Source organism: Anopheles nili, chromosome 2 (assembly GCF_943737925.1).
Source record: "Anopheles nili chromosome 2, idAnoNiliSN_F5_01, whole genome shotgun sequence".
NCBI lineage: Eukaryota > Metazoa > Arthropoda > Insecta > Diptera > Culicidae > Anopheles > Anopheles nili.
This window is the reverse complement of record NC_071291.1, coordinates 25755035-25772483: the sequence shown is the minus strand read 5'-3', so window position 1 is coordinate 25772483 and position 17449 is coordinate 25755035. Positions and strand designations below refer to the sequence as shown.

Genomic DNA, 17449 nt, shown 5'->3' with positions numbered 1-17449 from the left:
CAGCAAGTGTAATGTTGGGGTATATGCGTTGTTTTGCGTGAAATGAGGCTGTAATCGAATTGAAGTTGATATATCCCGTTCGCCGTTGTAGTAGGTATTAGCAAAATTCCAACAGATGATTGATCTTTTCCACCAGATACTGCTTAGAAGTTAAGTTGATTCTCATCCTTACGAATTCATTCATCATTAAACTGAGCGCAACAACGTAAATCTACGGTAGAAAATACAACCAAAATATGAAATGCACAGTAACAACACTCCACCATCTCGTTATCCTTGCAGCTTCCTGCTGTGCGTACGTTATCTATACTCAAAACGCACCACACTCCTTATCCAGCAACTGAACCGGCTAACGGCATTCGTTAGAAAAGCTACATCCATAGATAAAAACAAATCACTAATGCACTATTTATTCACAGCATACTCTACGTTGTTTGATTACCGAAATTTGTACGCATGTGTGGAATATAGAAAAGATAATCCGTAACATAAACGTTCGCAAAAGAACGCAGGCACCGTCACGTATGCGACAGCAGAACTATATACAATGGTGTGAGCCCGCCCGTCTGGCCGGGAACTTAATCAAAAGGCAACGCACTGGCGGCCGGTAACCTAATAAGAAGGCAAAATATCGTCGTACGTGGAACGCATCAATAACTTGCGTGAGATTTTCAAAACCTGTTACCTCAGATAAATCAACCCAGTCACACTAACTTAAACCACATTCATTTTCCTTCGATCGCCACTTCTCCAAGGACGAAACCACAAATTGTGGGCTCAGTTAGGGCGCCGTCCTTACTCCCTACGCTAATGGTGTCCTCCTTTGGCCCTTTCATAAAGAACCTTCGTACGGTACTGGTAATGCCTATGGTATATGTCCTACTGCTAAATATACGCGCTATTGCCATCGCCTAGCCACGATAATATGGATTTGTTGTTAAATACTTGTTTGCATTCATGTTGCTTTTTTGCGTCTACGGTAGAGTAAATATGGTGTACCAAATTTAGCATCATCCGAATCGTGCACGTCGCAGCAGACCGTGTGATTGCCCTGCCCAGAGCTTCCTGTTGTTCCTATCGCGCGAAAGCCTACATAACCAGGGTCAAACGCACACATTGCGCCACCGCCATATTGCACTTCATCCTGAATGCATCTCTGTAAGCTGGTTTGTTTCGCGAAGGTTTGCCTCAGCGTCCTCGATTAATTTCTAAACCCTACTACGAGAGGAACGAGAGGGAAAAAGCGGGAAAAATGCGGCACGCTTCGAAAAGTCATCCAAATAGAGTCCTGCACGTGGCAGCAGCCGTCATAGAAGTGTTCTCTCGATAAAGTGTGCACTGTAAAGGGATCAATTTCGTGTATGTTCGTGTATATATAACTCCCTCTCTTTCAAATTTCTCCCTCGTTTTGTTTTTAATCGTAAGCTCCTAAGGATGAGTTTTGTTGGTGGAGCGATGTAATGACGTGATTTTTTGTTTGTGCAGGAAACGGAAGGCGATGCTCTAATAGACGTTGACATTGTGGGTTGCACTCGCACACGGTCGGACCTGTTTACTGTTTGCTGTTACCGGTGGTGCTAGAGGTGCGCGAAACATCGATACAAGACCACTAACCGTGTCGAAAGCTCGAAGCAACTAGTGTGCACTACCGTTGCAGCTTCAACGTGCATGAGATTCTCATCCGGAAGCGGTTGCTCATTGAGCACTACAGTGTGGCCGGTCTTTATCAAGGGTACGAGTGCATGAATACGAGTTATGAGTTTCTTCAGTAGTTGGAGTATAGTTTATCCGCTACAATTGCCTATCTTGCTGATGATCAGTTCATTAGGGGTATTAGTCAAAAAGTGGGTGGTTGCCTTACAAACATCTCGTACACCTCAAAGCGGCCCTACTGGCCGTCCACTCTCGTGTGTCTGTGTGTGTGGGGGGGGGGGGCAATCAAGAAGGAAAAGTAACGAAACGAAACCACACTCGGTCCGATCTCCCAAAATGGCCGCCCAAGATGGCCCGCTTACTCTCGCAGTTTATGCCAATCGGCAATCTGGCGACGGGGTGAGTTGCAAACCTCTTTCCAGTGGTTAAGTGCCGAACCGTTACTGCGCGGTCCTCCCAACTCCAGACGCCCAATCACCTCGTTCTTCGTCACTCGGTCCCAGTCCAGCAGCATCAACTCCAGCGAAACGCCATCCAGCGAAGCACCAGCACCCTCGGTACTCGGTATGTCAAACGCGAAGCTTTCATTAAACACCGGGCTGAGCGTGCGCTTCTTGACGTGGGTTTTCTTTTTGGCAATGCGCTGCCCATTGTACAGCAGGTAGATCTTGACGTACGGATCAGCCAGTCCAGTCACATCCATACGCGGTAGGTTACGAGCCTTCAGCAACACCACAGTCAACCGAGCGGCGGCCGGTTGCCAGCACAACGAGATCAACAACTCACCACGGCCCTGGGCACGGATCTTCAGACTACGCGGTTGAATCTCGCGGCTTAGCGCCACCTGCTGGTTCTCGATCTGCTGCAAGTCGATGCCACTGAGCGGGCACACCACCTCACCGATCACGTCATCGCGGCTGTACCGGTCGAAGCTGAGCACCACGAAGTGAAGCGACATGCCAGCGAGCTCGTTCAGCGTCAACCCGTAGAAAGTGAAATCTTCATCGTACACCGGATTGCGAGTGTTACGCAGGACTCTGAAACGAGCAGGGGGGAAAAGCAAGCGGTGAAAAACTCATAAAGCAATCTCGTTTCGAACTTTGCCAAGCCTCCGGCAGGTAGGGCACTTATTTCTGGTCCACATCCCACCGGCCAAGGCGGCAGGAAAAATTCCCTCTCCCGCCCTGCCAACACCGGGTTTTTTTTCCCGCGCTAAGTGGATTACTTTCCAATTCCCGGACGACGGCACCGTCCGTGAGGCAAAAACTTTCTACATCTAAGTTATATTTATCGTCACGTTCGTCTGAAATTGCGACCGATGTTTTATTGCCCTTCCTCTCGCGAGTTCATGCATCCGTGTGTTCGGTTCGTCCATTTTTCATGGCCTACTGGCTCGTCACGCGCGTCCGCTTTGACATTGCCGGTCGCGTGGATGACACATTTAAAGCGAAAAAGCTCCCGAAAAGTTCAACCCCTTTTTCCAGGATAACGGACTTTGTCGGTTGATTCACACTTACCGAGTCTTAACCTTGTGCTGCTTGTCGGGTAGGAGCTGCAGCTTCACGTAAGGATCGGTGGCCGTTTGCTTGCCATTGGCGCTACCATTGCACAACGAACTTGCCGGAAGGGCGCTCATCTCGGCCGATCCTGAACCGTGGTTTTTCCCCGGTAAGCCACGGCAACGCACCACAGACACAACCAGAGCGCTTCTATCGGCCAGGAAGCGCAACTTGAACACGATCGCTCCTAGTTTGCCGTGTTCGCTTCCATCTCCAATCTCGCAGGAAGGATCGCCCATTTCGGACACATCGGGTGATTTCGGTTCCAGCTGGGCATTCTTCGGGATCAGCTCGTTCTCCTCGGTGTACTTGGTCGGCGGGACGATGCTGGTAGTCGTGGTCGTTGTGGTGGCCGCTACCGACGCCTGCTCGGTTGGGGACTGCGCTGGAAGATGTCCTGGCAGCGGCTTGATGGTGGTGGGCGATGGTGACTTCTTCAGATACTGCGGTGGTTGACCCGAGGGCGAACGGACCGCTTTCGGTGGTCGAGGCGGCTGGAAGGGCAGCGAGGATGCCTCATGGCCCGCCTTCTTGTTCTGCCGTCGGAAACGCCGAGCACAGAAGCAAGCCGTCACGGCCAAGATGGCGGCTGCCGTCAATCCCAACACGGCCGGGACGACTGAAATAAGCACAACATAATCTGGATGAACGCGGTGATCGACCCGAGGGGTGGATTGCGGCCGGACGGGTTAGGGTGGCTCGGGAATGTTCCGTTTGATGCCGGCAAGGTCACGACTGCGTGGTTCCCATCGTGGTCCGCGATCGGTCGTAAAATGAGCTAAAAGGCCCTGAAGCATCATAAACCTTGCCGCCAATTCATTGTGCGCTCGATGGGCCAGCAGGGCCCAATTCGCCACTTCATTGTTCTTCGTCGGGATGGCTGACTGGCTGGGGAAGCATTACGAGATCCCCTAAATGATATGCGGGGGCTATAAAATTACGATTTCGGTGGATTTTCCAAACCGGCAGGCAAATTGAAACCGGGTGGTAACGGAAAATGGACGCCACCAGGTCGTGGCGGTGTGGGCATTATTTCAAATTGGCGTACTTTGTCCTGACGGCATCAATAGCTTTATGGATATTCGTACATCGTTGGCGCTCGAATGTGCGTCCATAATGCTAACGCTTTGGATTACATCCCGTGGTTGTTTAGCAAAATTACGCAGTGTTTATTTCGCAGAAATTTCCCGTAATCCCCAAATTCCTGATGAAATTTAGATTGCATAACATAACTTCATCATAAACTTGGCTTTCGGTATCCATCCCAAATCCTTGTCGTGGGATGATGGGAAATTTTCTGTTAACGAACCCAGTATCTTGCCGTTAAATCTACACCCACTTCTGTGCGGATTTTAAGCAACAGGTCTGTGGAAAAGTTACGCAACGGCATTCATATTGTTTCCTTTGTCTAATTCTGTAGCATACGGTGTCTTTCCGGTTTATTGTAAGGTTCGCTTCCTTAGAAAAATGCTAAGCGAACTATACAAACAATGATTAGATTGAAATAATTTCCTAAAACCCAACTGTCGTAGCAAAACATGTCTCTATCTTGGATTTCTATCAGTGAAAGACGTTTCGTTAAATATGGCAGAGTGATAAGGCAAAGATATCCTTATCAAGAAACCGCAGATGCTGCAAAATCTAGTTCAAACAGCACCACCTACGCGCCACCGATGCAGAGATTGTGGATTAGCCAGGTTATCGAGCCATAAAATTTCCCGATGGATATTGTTTCCTTTCCCGATTCATGCCACAGTCGAAATTTTCATCCAATCAAAGCGAACGCCCATTCTAGTATAAACACTATATTACGACTTCTCCTTCTTAGGCCAACCCAGCATAGCCTACCTGGATGGAGCAAACTTTGGATACAAAAAAATGTACCGTTGCTATTACATATATCAGTTTCAACAGAGGCACGGTGGAGCCGCCTGGTACAAACTGTGGTCACCGATATTTTCTTAGGAATTTTGACATTTTTTTACCGAATCAGACTGTTTTTTGTTTAAACAATATATAAACATCATTCTAAATTTAGAATATTTGTATGGGCATTAGTCAATTTGAAAAAATCTAGTCATTTTCATACGTTTTGTCTACCTTGTATTATATTTATTTCTTTTATTATTTTGAGTAAAACTGAGTTGTATTGATGTTATGTATTTTATTGAAAGTAAGCAAAAGTTTTGAATGCAGTTTTTCATCTTTTTAGATGATTTGAGGAATGCCGTCACATGATTTGATTTTTAGGAAACTAAAATGTTTCCGCCACCAGGCGTCTCCATCAAATGCCTCAAACAAATAAAGCATGTTTGCTTCGTCCATTAAATTCGAGTATATTTATTGTAAATATTTGGTCAAAAGTCTCTATCTAAGTATATACGCTTCAGTTACTTCAATTTTCAAAAGCGTTTTGAGCAACATGTTCGACTTTGGTTTTTCATACCTCCACGACCAAGTTTTGAACAAAACTACCGTTTTTAAATAAAAATTCTTAGCCTACTTTTCTACTATAAAATGGAGCTAGATTCATTACAATTTCAGACGATCGAATTTTTGCTTTTATGACCGTATCCGCCCCACGGTGGCGTGGGGCCAATAAAGAGTAAAACCAAATATTTTCCATCGCTCGGCATCAGCGTCATTCGCCGCCGAGTGGAAAGTAAAAAAAACACCCCTCACATTTCAAACCCCAGCGCGACAGGGAGCCAAAAGGACTATCGGTGAGATGCGTATCGGCAGAGCCCTAGCTGCCGATCCCCGGTCTCGGTGCCATTCCGCACTTATAAAATATTCAATCATCTAACCGATCTTTTTTTTTCTTCTTCGGAAGCCGCAGAGAATGCCATTTTTCTGCGAATACGCCCGGCTTTCTTTGGATGGTGCGTAGGTCGAGGGAAATGAAACGGAATGCACCGTATGCTGCGTTGGTATTCTTTTCGTTGCTTCGACAAAATATACAATATTCAACCAAGCAAACAGTATCGTCGAAAACGGAGCCAAAACAGAGACCCTACCAAAACGGCACGTACAGGCGCAACACGGCGCTTCTCCAGCTTTTTCGAGTGGAGATTCTACAGAATGAGCCTCACGAAATCCAAAGGGGATATAAATAATACCCGACAACCCACAATGATGCCACAAAGCATGGGTGCTTTTCGCCTCAGGGATGGGAGAAAGATTGCCTCCTTTATGCTACACCTGCTGGAAAAGCCCCCCCAAAAACAAATCGATGCAGAGGCGAGCCGCGGGCACATTCCGATATAAATTCGCTTTTGGAATTTTTCGAACCGCAAGCAAAAACTTTTACCAGGCGTGTCGCTAAATTGAGAACTCGCATGGCGCACTAGCTCAAGCAAAGCACAGCCTTAATTGGATTATCGATGACTAACTGTTACCCGAACGGTAGTTGTGTCCCGTGTGTTGGATAATCCTGGCTCGCTCGACAAATGGCCAACATAAAGGGCCACTTTCCCGGGCAAGCCACGAGATGCGGGAATAAATTATCCGAAAAAGGATTGCCTTTGTCGAGTGCAGCCTCTCGGTTCGATTTACATTAGCGTTTTTGTTTTGTTGTTTTTTTTTGTTGCTTTTGCCGATAAGGTCGCTTTTGGCCGTTAACTCCAAAACAAACGCAAACCGGTCAGTGGGTGGCCTTTTCCCCACTCTAGTGGACGTTTTTCACGGGCTAATCCATAGGGTGGCCTCGCAACAGCTGAGGACTAATCGATCCGCTCAACGTTCATAAGGAACGCTTCTAGAAAAGGTATTTCACCAAACCCGTCTTTGTCTCATTCCATTTAACATCGTCTCTCTCTCTTTCTCTCTCTCTCTCTCTCTCTCTCTCTCTCTCTCTTTCTCACTCGCATTGTACGAGTGTCTTTTTTTTGCCCAGGAATAACTGATGGCGTATTTAGGTCCTGTCAGCGCCAGCCCTGTAAGCGCCTCAAGTGTGCTCCATTTATGCCGCAGTGGCCATTCTTTGCCATTCGCCAGCCAAGAAGGCTTACTCCCAAAGGACGACAGAAATGGGCAGCAATAATTCTTCCATCCACGAAACGAACGTCCAGGTTGCTGCTCACTGTCAGCATAAATGTCGTCCTCGAGAGATCATCGGCCGGAGCTCACAATCGGAAGCCTACCTCGCTCCGCTATGGACGTTTTTCCGGGCGAATTCTTGTTTTTTTTTTTCATTGCGGATGTTCGCCAGCCATCCATCTCGGTTCACGGTCCAAACAAATGGATGTGCCCTTGTTCGCCTGAAATAGAGCAATTGTCCGGAGGAACAACGAAATACTAATAAAGCGACGTCCACGCGGAAACCGAGTGCCTTTTTCTTTTCGCTAGATTGCGAGTGACATGCCGACATGCCATGCAACGTGCTTCCTGACGTGAGCTGGGCTCCTTGCGCGATGGACAACGCACCGATTGTGTGCGTCGTCAGCATCTTGCAGGCTCACGCTTTCATCCTTGAAGTCGAACAGAAATCGGCTCGTGTGCTGCTTGTAAGAAAGGATGCAGAACCGGAGCGACTGATGTAAGCGAAGTTCAAGGAAAACTCCCAGGCGGGGCGCACCGTGAAACGCCAACCCAAAGTGGGAGGTAAGGCGCGATTCCAAGGACAATGCAATGCCTTCGAAGAAGCACGGCGTAGTTTTCACCAAGCAGCGGAACAACAGACGTTCGTTTTGGAAGGGAATTGCATTTGCAGCGACAGCACAACAACGGGCCTGGGACGGTCGACGTGCCGTTCGGTGCCAACTTTCTTCGTGGCCAACTTCCTTGTGGCTGGGGCCAGCGGGAAAAGCGAGAAAAGGGAACGACGGAGAGCGTATTTGTCCTTATTGCGCGCACGTGTGTGGGCTGAGGTTTTTACCCGATACGGGGATGATTATTCCGTACGAGCCCCACATCTGGAACGTGACATGCAATCGGAATGCGATTTTATGATGCACACCTGGGAACGTTGACGCGAGTGCCAGAATTACAGCAAACCAGCGAGAAGTGGTTCGGGATACGCTGTCCGTAATTCAATTGTACCTCCAAAAACAAGCCAAATGGATGTATGAAGCGAAATTTGTGTCACAGAAAGCATAAATCGAGATTATATCCACCACATGCGGCACATTCGCCGATTTGTCAGGCTATAGTAGCAAAACAAGCTCAACCTAAGCAAAGCCATCGAAACCCTTGAGCAGATGCCAACGTTTTCCGGGTCAAGATTAAATCTGACCGAGATGATCGTCGCTGTCGTGCCAAAGCCCCATCACGAGCACGGTGAAATCGAACACCAAAAGCCAAACATCGACTTTGTCAGCTGGCAAATGAGGTTAGGTTTCAATGGAAAAAAAGTGTTCTATCCATCTTTGTTTTGTACGTCTTCTTGCAATCAACAATAATTTGGCATTAATTCGTTTGTATACGATATTCACCATCGATGATGATGAAAAACCCACCCACCTCCCATCGATGGCGTCGTTTTACCTGTGAGTTACTTCACGTGAAACCCCCTCTCGGGAGGGCTGCAGTTCCTTGCACTTTGCATGACTCACAGGTACAGGTGCATCGGAACCACCTCGCCAGTAATGCAGCAGGAGTCCAGGAGCCAGCCACGATGGCTCCAACAAATTGCCCCCAAAGGCTACGGACCACACGCAAACGGCTGGCGTCCTTTTGTCGGGTGCATTGGCACCTCCCATCGACAAACGCTGCCTTTGGGGGTGGGTTTCGAGCGCTTCCCCCGTAATGTCGGTCATTTTTGCTAGGGTGTTTGTGTGCCCTAGTCCCACACAGCTCCCGAACGCATATGTCCTTTTCCTCTCCCGTTTTTTTTCATTTCTTGTGTTGTGTGTTTTGCTGCCACAACATTCAGCACACCCGAAGGTGAACGTTCAGCTGGCTTCACCATCGAGTGCAGGGTGTTCAGGTGTAGGTCCTCAACAGGGCCGACAGGGCCATCACCTCCACAATCCGTTGCTGACGCGCGAACCACCCACAACCCGTCCGTGTGGGCCGTGTGGCCCGAATTGTTTGGAATAGCCGTATATTACCAGTCTCCAGCGTGTTCATGTCCGGGCCGTGGTCGCCCATGATGAGTCCAGACTCCACCGTTCTGACGAGGTGACGCTTCTGCCGAGATGACCCGCGCACAAGGATTACACAATTTTCGCAAACTCCGCGAACGCGCTCTTCTTCACGCACAAGATACGAGAGGGAACAGGGCACGGACGCCCACACGCTCACCGGAAATGGGGTTGCCTGGTGTGGATGTGTCCCGGTTGCGTTTTGTAGAGACCACGCAAAGTATCCGTGGACCGTTTTCTTGCACCAGTGTTCAACGAGCCGTGTTTGCTCTGGATTATGGATCACTTCTTGTGGCTACTGCCCGTTGGCAGGCATCTCCAGTCGAGACGGTGGGTTCCGCTGGATCCGCTAACCGCAACGCAAATGCGCACTATTTCTTTGCACTTTTGGAACACTCTGGAACCGATGGTTGCTCGGGGCTCGAGCGCACAGGAGACAAACACCACCGTCGAACAGCGTATGACCGCAAACTCGCAGCTCCTGCCTTGTACGTTTGTGAGCGCTTGAGCGTTGGCGCTGGGAAATCGATAAAGCAAGCGGAACCGGATGGAGCGCATGCGCATTGGGGCTTTGCTCACGCCTCGTGAATCATGAGCGGCACACGGTAACAACAACTGTTGGGCGAGCTTTTAAAGCTCACGCTACGGTTGTTGCTTGTTTTCATTGCTGGCAGCTTTTTTCTCTGGCGTGCTCGCGCGCCCACGGTTTCGAGAGAACGCGAGCGAAAACCGCCCTTTCGTGGAAGTGCAGCTCATAAATACGACATAAATTTTCACCCCAAAACTCAACTGTCAAAAAGGCGACCCGAAACGTCATCGTTGCATTTTTCAAACGGAAGGCAGGATGCTACCGCAGCAAGGGAATCAAAATGGCTATTTTTATGTTTTTGTTTTGCTCCCCAGCATGTATTTTAAATTATTTCTTTTTAGTCAAACAAATTAAGGAAATAAAATAAAATAAATCAAGCTACTATGTTGAACGTTCCAAAAGGCTACCAAATAGTAATAAGAGAGATTGATCCAAGCATGACCACGGCGTTCGACGCCTGAACGTAATTACCGAGTACCGTTCAACGCTTTCCCGATAGCCTGGCGTTTGATGCACTTCAATCGATTAATTTTCCTGATAATGAAACGCTTCCGGGTTTCCTGTAACCAACTGGCCTTTATCGTACACGTGCAAGCGCAGGCTGAAAGGATCGCGTGCCCTATTTCCTGGTAGAATGTGGCAGATAAAGTTTTGCAACAAAGTAAATTCTCCCCGTCTATGGGCAGGTTTACCATCGTTTGCGTTTAGAAAGCTTCTCCCAAAGGTGTGACGCACCTCAACACACCGAACGAATGAAAAGTTAGCGCAACGCGTTACGTGAAACCGAGAAACTTTCCACCCGACAACTCTACGGATTCGACCAGACCTTGAACGTGACGCTTAATGCACCGCGCTAGCTGCGATTCTGCATCCAGAAGCTACCCCTCCAGAGAACACACAGTGACGCACGTTTCTGGATGTTTACTTAAAATTATTTACCGTCCTCATAGTTTTATTCAAAAGATATAAATAATACATTTATCAAGAGAAAGTAGACGTTGGAAGATGCACATGCTTCAAATGTTTGGTGATGTTATTTTTGTGTTTCTTTTGTTTGTTTGTTTGTTTTTTCCGGATCTAAGACAGTGTCACCTCTCTAGCTTCCTGCCGGCTGCCGCATTCAGCCCCGTGATCCTGACGCCTCAACGCACGAGGCGTCAAGGATCGCGCAACCGAACCGACACCACAAAGCCACCCCCGACGCGGCACTGGCAGCACTGCGATCAATGCTGGCGACTGGCAACAACGACAACAACATCAACAACAACAACATGACAATAGTAAACCTTCTGGCGGATGGACTGTGGCATTTCTTCTGCTTTTTTGTGTTCCTTTTTTTGTTTGCTTTCTCCTCAAATGTTGCGCAAGGGGTGCCTTGGAACTTTCTAACCACTTGGGACGGTGATGGTTTTGGTGATCGCGTATAAGATGTTCGTACACTTTCTCCCTCTCTCTCTCTCTCTTTCCATAGCACGTATCGTGTGTGTGTGTGTTCTTTGTGTGATTTTTCCTCTCCTATCCTGGCTGTTCGTTTGGCTCGTCTTGGGTTCTTCCATCGTTCGAAAGTTCGTTACAAAAGCACACGAAGCGAACCATGGTAAACGGTCGCACGGATGACACGGTTTCGTGCGTGCAGGCTGGTGATCATTTTGCACGAACGCGAACGCGGTCAGCTGGGCACCGAACCGAACCGAAAGGAGCCTAGTAACCGGCCAGCTCGGCGAAGGTGGAATCCATCTCGTCGGCCAGAGACTTGTACCGGTCCTTGTTGACGCCCAGTTCATCTGTGGAGTAGAGAGCAAAACGCATCAGTATCGCGCCACAATTCCCGCCCAAGAATACCGCAGTGTCGTGGGTGGAACCGGGGGCTCAACCCCTACCACCCACTAGAAGTACACTATTAACACACGACACCGCCCCGGTTGAAGGACTTTGGGTCGCCGGTTTTTTTTTTTTTTGGGGAGGGCGAGTGAGTGCACACAGTCCGTCAGGACGGAATCGACTCGGCGAAAACCGGATCGAACGGTTCTTTGGTATGGATCGTCGGCGGACCAACCATGAGCAACAACGGCACGGAACAAGAATAATAAAAAAAAACCAACACGGACGAACGATTAATGTGTTTACGTACATATGACGGGCTTAGTGTGGTTAGTGTGTAACGCACGCAAGGATAAGCGCACTCCTCCAACCAAATCCACAATGGACAGGCTGGGTTTGGTGGGGTGCGGGTGGTGGGGGAGGTTGCTCAAGCGGGGGAGTGGGGCGTGTTACAAAAGCAGCGCGAGAAGATGGCCGTTTTGGACAGAAAGGATCACGGGATCACGTGGGTCTGCCAGCTGAGCCACGGCTCTTCGTTTTCGTCTTCTTCTCCCACACACTTCTGCACAACAGACACAAACGACATGGGGATGACAGAGGACACACGCACGCACGCACGCACGGAAACAGATGTGATCTGACTGATGGTGAAACTGATCGTGACGAACAACACAACGAGGGTGGGAGGGTGGAATGCTTTGCTGAATGCTGAAACAGAGTACGCCACAAAAGAAAACTTAACAAAGGCCGTGTGAACGAATGTCGAGAATGTCTCTGCGTCGGTGTGTCTGTGTGTGATGGGAGTGGAGGTCCTTCGTCGACGTGAAGGACTCCCAGCGGACATGTACAGGCAGTGGGTACGACCGTGAGCGTGAGGAGCGTGTGTGTGTGTGTGTTCGATTGGTGAATGGTGCTTGGATCGCGTCGGATGGGAAAGAAGAAGAAGAAGAAAAAAGAGAGAGAACATTTACACATGAACGGCACACCGACAACGGCTCGGACAAACGGACGAACACATTGGGTGGATGCATGAATCCAGAGGGGCCGGGGGTGAGCCCGATGTTGTGGCTGATCGCACGAAAAACAATGGATGGAGTACGATCGATGCTCTCGCGTTTTCTTTTTTTTTTTTTTTTGTTTGTGTGTGGCGAGAGCAGCGAGAGCGCGAGATGGGCATGAAAAAACTTCAAAAATCAAACTCGAAACTCGTATACACACACAGCACAGGCTTCAACGGTGTAACGCGGCGTCACAATAAATACCTAGGGTTCGATCGGATTGCAGCAGCAGGGTTTTTTTAGTTGTACCGGCACGCAGGCGCACGCAGTTCAGGCATAGTTTAGCAAACGTGAGTGGTCCACAATGGCCACACCGCCACACCGTCCAGGACCGAGCGAACGGCCACAGCACGTGGTGACAAAAGCTGACCGCACTCCGGACTTCCGGGGCGAGAAACAGTCCTCGCGAGCGAGCGAGAGAGAGAGCAAGAGAGAGCAAGAGAGAGAGTGAGAGAGAAAGAGAAAAGTGGCAGGTGGTACAGGAGCACAGGAGTAGTTTTGAAAATCGGTTTGCTTTTCTTCTTTTTTTTTTTTTTTGGTTGTTTGTTTGTTTGGGCAAGCTGGTATTTGGCAGGCAGTGACGCCTAACGTTAAGACGGAAGTTAGCGTGCAGTTTAGTATCCGGTAAGTTCGGCGAAGGTCGAATCCAGATCGTCGCAGATCGCCTTGTACTTCTCCTTCTCGTTCATCAGTTTGTCTGCAAGAGATTACAGAAAGGTAGTTGTTAGGATTGCTTTTGCTGTTGGCTCCCGCGCGGTTCTGCTCTCTGCTGCTGCCGCCGTTGCCTCCGGGAGTTGCGTGGGAGCGGATGAGTTGGATGGATGAAAAAGGAGCTCGGAGTCGGAGCTGGAGGATCGCGCCTTCTGGGCGTCCCGGATGGCATCCCGGATGTTGCTCTTTCCCCGGTGAACGCAGGGCGTGGCGATCCCCACTGTGTTTTGTGGGAAAACGGTTGCCAAAAAGAGCCTTACGCCCTTCACGAAGGCTTCCAGGCCATACGGTGGTGAGTGTGGTGGTTTTCAGCGTTTTTTTTTCGTTGGTTTTTGTTTTTTGTTTTTTGTTTTTTTTTATGGCAAACAGCAAAAGCACCCTTACGGCTATTTACAGCTCAGTTAATTGAAGTAAGCATACAGCGTAGATAAAGACTGCGTTTGGTGTGTTTTGTGTCGCGCTAACATCTACTGTTACTGTCAAGCCTACATCGGAACCGGAAGTGAGTGCGAGCCCGCCCACAGCTTAGCGAGGCTCTGTATTTTCATTTCCGACTGTATGTGCGTGTGTATGTGTGTGTTTCTGTACGTGCCACCACGGAATGCGCACACGCCGGTACGCACTCCGCTCTGGCGTGTATCTTCGTTCTGGGTAGATATTAGCGACAGGGCAATCGCAATCGCACAGACGTACCTTCTAGTCTGTCGACCTCCTTCTGGAGTTTCTTGACGTTCTTCTCGGCGTTCTCGGCACGCGTTTCGGCCTCCTTCAGCTTGATGGTCAGCGTCTTCAGCTGGCGCTTGAACTCCTCCACTCTCTGGTTGGCCTTGTCCTCCGAGACCTCCAGAGACTTCAGCGAGTTACCGACGACCTGTGGACGAACGGCATTGGGGTTCGGAATCATGAAGCGACTAGTGTGTTTTGCTCGATCGCCCACAGCCACGGGATCATCTGACGTACCTTCAACTCCTCCTCAAGCTCCATGATCTTAGCCTCACCGGACTTGACACGGTCCTCAGCGACTTCCAGCTCGTCTTCAACGAAGGCCAACTTGCGGGACACTTCATCGGACTTGGTGTCGGCATCTTCAGCGAGCATACGGGCCTCCTTCAGCTGGTTCGACAGCTGGTCCATGCGCTCCTCATCCTGCTGGGAACGGTTCTCCAACACTTTGCACATACTGCGGGACGCGAGAGAAAAAAAGGGAAATTAAAAAACATACGTCCTAATTGGGGTCCACACGGGTGTTCCTTACCGGTTGTTCTCGTCAGCCGACTGGGTGGCCTCCAGCAGCTTCGACAGAGCGGCGGACGAACGCTCCTCCGACTTTTCCAGATCCTCCTCAACCTGCTGCACCTTGCGGGTCAGGGCGGCGACGTTGGCTTCCGTGGAGGTGAGCAGCTTGTCCTTCTCCTCGCAGTCCTTGGTGGCCTGCTCGAGGGACGCCTTGAACTTCTCGTGATCCTGAGTGACCTGCTCCAGGCGCTTGGTCAGCTCGGCGACCTCCTCCATGATCTTGTCCGCGCGCAGGTTCGCCTCCTTCGCCTGGTTCTCGCAGGTGTCGGCTTTGTCCTGCGCGTTATCCTTCTCGATCTTCATCGCCTGCATTTTCTTCTTGATCGCGTCCATTTTGGATGGTTTGTTTTAGCTAACCTCGTGCCACAGAAAGATACGGGAAGGAGATTTCCTTTGGGTGCTGGCTGTGTGCGCGCGTGTGTGTGTGAGTGTGTGGGAAAGAAAACAGAGAACAATCGTAAATGGATTAGAGTGTGATTGATATGAATCATAACCGGTTAACTCTCTTTTCAAATAAAAGCCTTAATGTGCCTTAAAAAGCCTAATTGTAAGGCTTTAAAACCCTTAAAACCTAAAATCATTTAGATATCGTGCTCTAATTAACTTCTTGCTTGACATTTTGGAATCAGCCAAGGGTCAACTGATCATGTTGGCCTTATGTTCCCAACGGACATTGTCATGAACATCCAGGGCAGTATTCTCCTATGAGCATTCGCTTCTCTTCAACAGTATTGCAATAAACTATCGCAAAAAAAACTACTCCCCAAACTAGAAAAAAAAACCGCAAGAAAACAAGTGAGCTTCTCTCAACCGACCAGAGTGCTAAATTTAGAATTTTCAACCCTCCTTCCAGCGAGCTCAGTGGCGCTCGGATGCGTGACCGACTCCACATTCCATACCCAACGCAACATTGCACGTCAGTCGCGCTCTGCCTACCCGTGACTAGGCCACTGATATATTTCGAGCAAACTCATAATCTATTCAAAAAAACCCGTGTACCAGGGCGCAGGAGTTACAATTGTGCTGCTTGTGTGAAGAAGAAGAAAAAAAGGCGACGGTAAGGACACCGAGCGCACGGTACGCATACGCATACGGCAGGCAGTTCGGTGCGCAGATTTCGTGCGCATTCGAACTCTTGTAAAAATAACTCTCCCTCCCAGGAGGTGGCGCGTGTGTTAGACGTGCCGCAGCAACTGCTCGCAGGCCTTATAAGAGGAAACGCGCGCGCTACCATCAGCCGGCCGTCGGCGAAATCGAGCGGGACATGCGCAAACGGAACATGCGCCGCACATCGGAATGTCGGTGGTGATTTTCCCCCCAGGCTTCTTCTGCTTCTTGTTGCACGCGATGCAGCCGTCTTTGGTCTCGATCCACCCCCGTGCTGTGGCGTGGACGTCGGTTAAGAGAAAAAAAAGGACTACCGCAAGCTCACCACTTACTCACAGCCACAGTAAGGAGCCACCGGTTTTCGTCCTGAAGGGAGCCAAATGGTCGCAAAAAATGCAAAGGCGACAAACAGCTCGAGCTGACCAAAACCGAAACCGACAGACGGTTACCCAATCGCGGCCCATCTTTCGTTGGAAGGGCTATTTTTAGACCACCGTTTTCTTGAGGCCGGCCGTTCGACGGACTCGGTACGCGCGCGAATTAGGCTACGGTGGTTAATTATAACCGTTGCGTGAAAACTGTCTCCCGAAATGAGCGCCTATTTTGGGCGCCCCTATAAACTGCCGGATGTGCCGATCCGACCTGACCGGGCACCTTTCACGGACACCTGTACGCACGGTAGGACACTTTACGATCGCACTTTTGTGGGAGGGGGAGGAGGCTGGGTACACTTTTCCACCCTGGCAGCCGCCCAGCCCTTATCACGTCCTGCGTGGGCCGCTTTGCTTCAGTTCGTTGCAGAGAGAGTGAGAGAGAGATAGATAATAAAAAAGGACATGCACTGTGCGCTTTGCACTTGCACTTGGCGCCGTTGGTGAGTCACTTTCATGTAGCTCGTGCCCGTTTAAACAAACAAAAATTAAACTCAACATAATATCCTTCCACGGTCGATAGGGCTTGGGCAGTGGGCAGAAATTTGCGATTTCCCTGCAGGCCAACAAACGAGAGAAAACCAAAAAAACAACGCAACCAACCTGAGCGCTTTCACTCAAATCCTCGCAAGACTAAAAACACGATAGCACTGAGTAGCGCAATACGAGGAAAACTCCGATTGACCCTTACGAGCCGACGCACACACCGCAAATGCACACCCACACGTGCGCGATCTTGCGTAGCCCGTTTCGTGCGCATAGACGCATGCACGCACGCACGCACACAGACACGCCCAGCATCGGGGAAAAGCGGGGAAAACTTGTGTGATCGCGCACTCGACGATCGCGCGCTTCAACCAAACGATGACGTCACCGTGATCGTGTCGAAGTTTTTCCCCTGTTTTCCGAAGCCACTGCGCACGTCGGTGTGCGTGGGACGTTTTCCCCTTTTTTGTCTGGGGCCGAACTCGCGCGATCGGGCGACCGGAAAAATCGCACGCGCAGAACAACGGCACGAAGAAAAAACGGTCCCCTATTTTCCCGACGGGCCGACGGTTCGGTCTTTCGGCCAACGGGGCAAAACAGAAAACTCCTTCCTTGCCACCCGTTTGGGGGGTGGTTCGCGAAGGGTGAATTTCAT

At 49.7% G+C, this 17449-nt stretch overlaps 2 protein-coding genes across 3 annotated transcripts; both read right to left on the bottom strand.

Annotated features, from left to right (window-relative positions):
- Window positions 1-1435: 1435 nt before the first annotated feature.
- On the bottom strand, window positions 1436-9302 carry LOC128721735 (synaptotagmin-4). The gene is made up of 3 exons (XM_053815517.1): window positions 9263-9302; window positions 3171-3852; window positions 1436-2690 (listed from the first exon to the last, which is right to left on the bottom strand). The coding sequence occupies exons 1-3, from the start codon at window positions 9300-9302 to the stop codon at window positions 2012-2014; spliced, it is 1401 nt and encodes a 466-aa protein (XP_053671492.1). The 3' UTR covers window positions 1436-2011.
- A 1500-nt stretch (window positions 9303-10802) lies between these two features.
- On the bottom strand, window positions 10803-17007 carry LOC128731833 (tropomyosin-1). 2 transcript variants are annotated; one of them, XM_053824979.1, is made up of 5 exons: window positions 16912-17007; window positions 14730-15174; window positions 14435-14654; window positions 14168-14345; window positions 10803-11668 (listed from the first exon to the last, which is right to left on the bottom strand). In XM_053824979.1, exons 2-5 carry the CDS (start codon window positions 15101-15103, stop codon window positions 11586-11588), a joined length of 855 nt encoding a protein of 284 aa, XP_053680954.1. In that variant the 5' UTR covers window positions 15104-15174; window positions 16912-17007; the 3' UTR covers window positions 10803-11585. The 2 variants fall into 2 exon arrangements, with proteins under 2 accessions (XP_053680954.1, XP_053680953.1); XM_053824978.1 differs by lacking the exon at window positions 10803-11668 and adding an exon at window positions 13253-13460.
- Between the last annotated feature and the right edge of the window lie 442 nt (window positions 17008-17449).

Bases quoted from the DNA above. Each gene is read 5' to 3' on its own strand.
- LOC128721735 (XM_053815517.1), bottom strand. From the start codon at position 9,302: ATGGGCGACCACGGCCCGGACATGAACACGCTGGAGACTG. The intron at 3,853-9,262 runs GTAATATACGGC...GCGTTCATCCAG, and splicing joins CATGAACACGCTGGAGACTG to ATTATGTTGTGCTTATTTCA. The intron at 2,691-3,170 runs GTAAGTGTGAAT...TGCTCGTTTCAG, and splicing joins CAGCACAAGGTTAAGACTCG to AGTCCTGCGTAACACTCGCA.
- LOC128731833 (XM_053824979.1), bottom strand. From the start codon at position 15,103: ATGGACGCGATCAAGAAGAAAATGCAGGCGATGAAGATCGAGAAGGAT. The intron at 14,655-14,729 runs GTAAGGAACACC...CGCGTCCCGCAG, and splicing joins TCGGCTGACGAGAACAACCG to TATGTGCAAAGTGTTGGAGA. The intron at 14,346-14,434 runs GTACGTCAGATG...GTTCGTCCACAG, and splicing joins AGCTTGAGGAGGAGTTGAAG to GTCGTCGGTAACTCGCTGAA.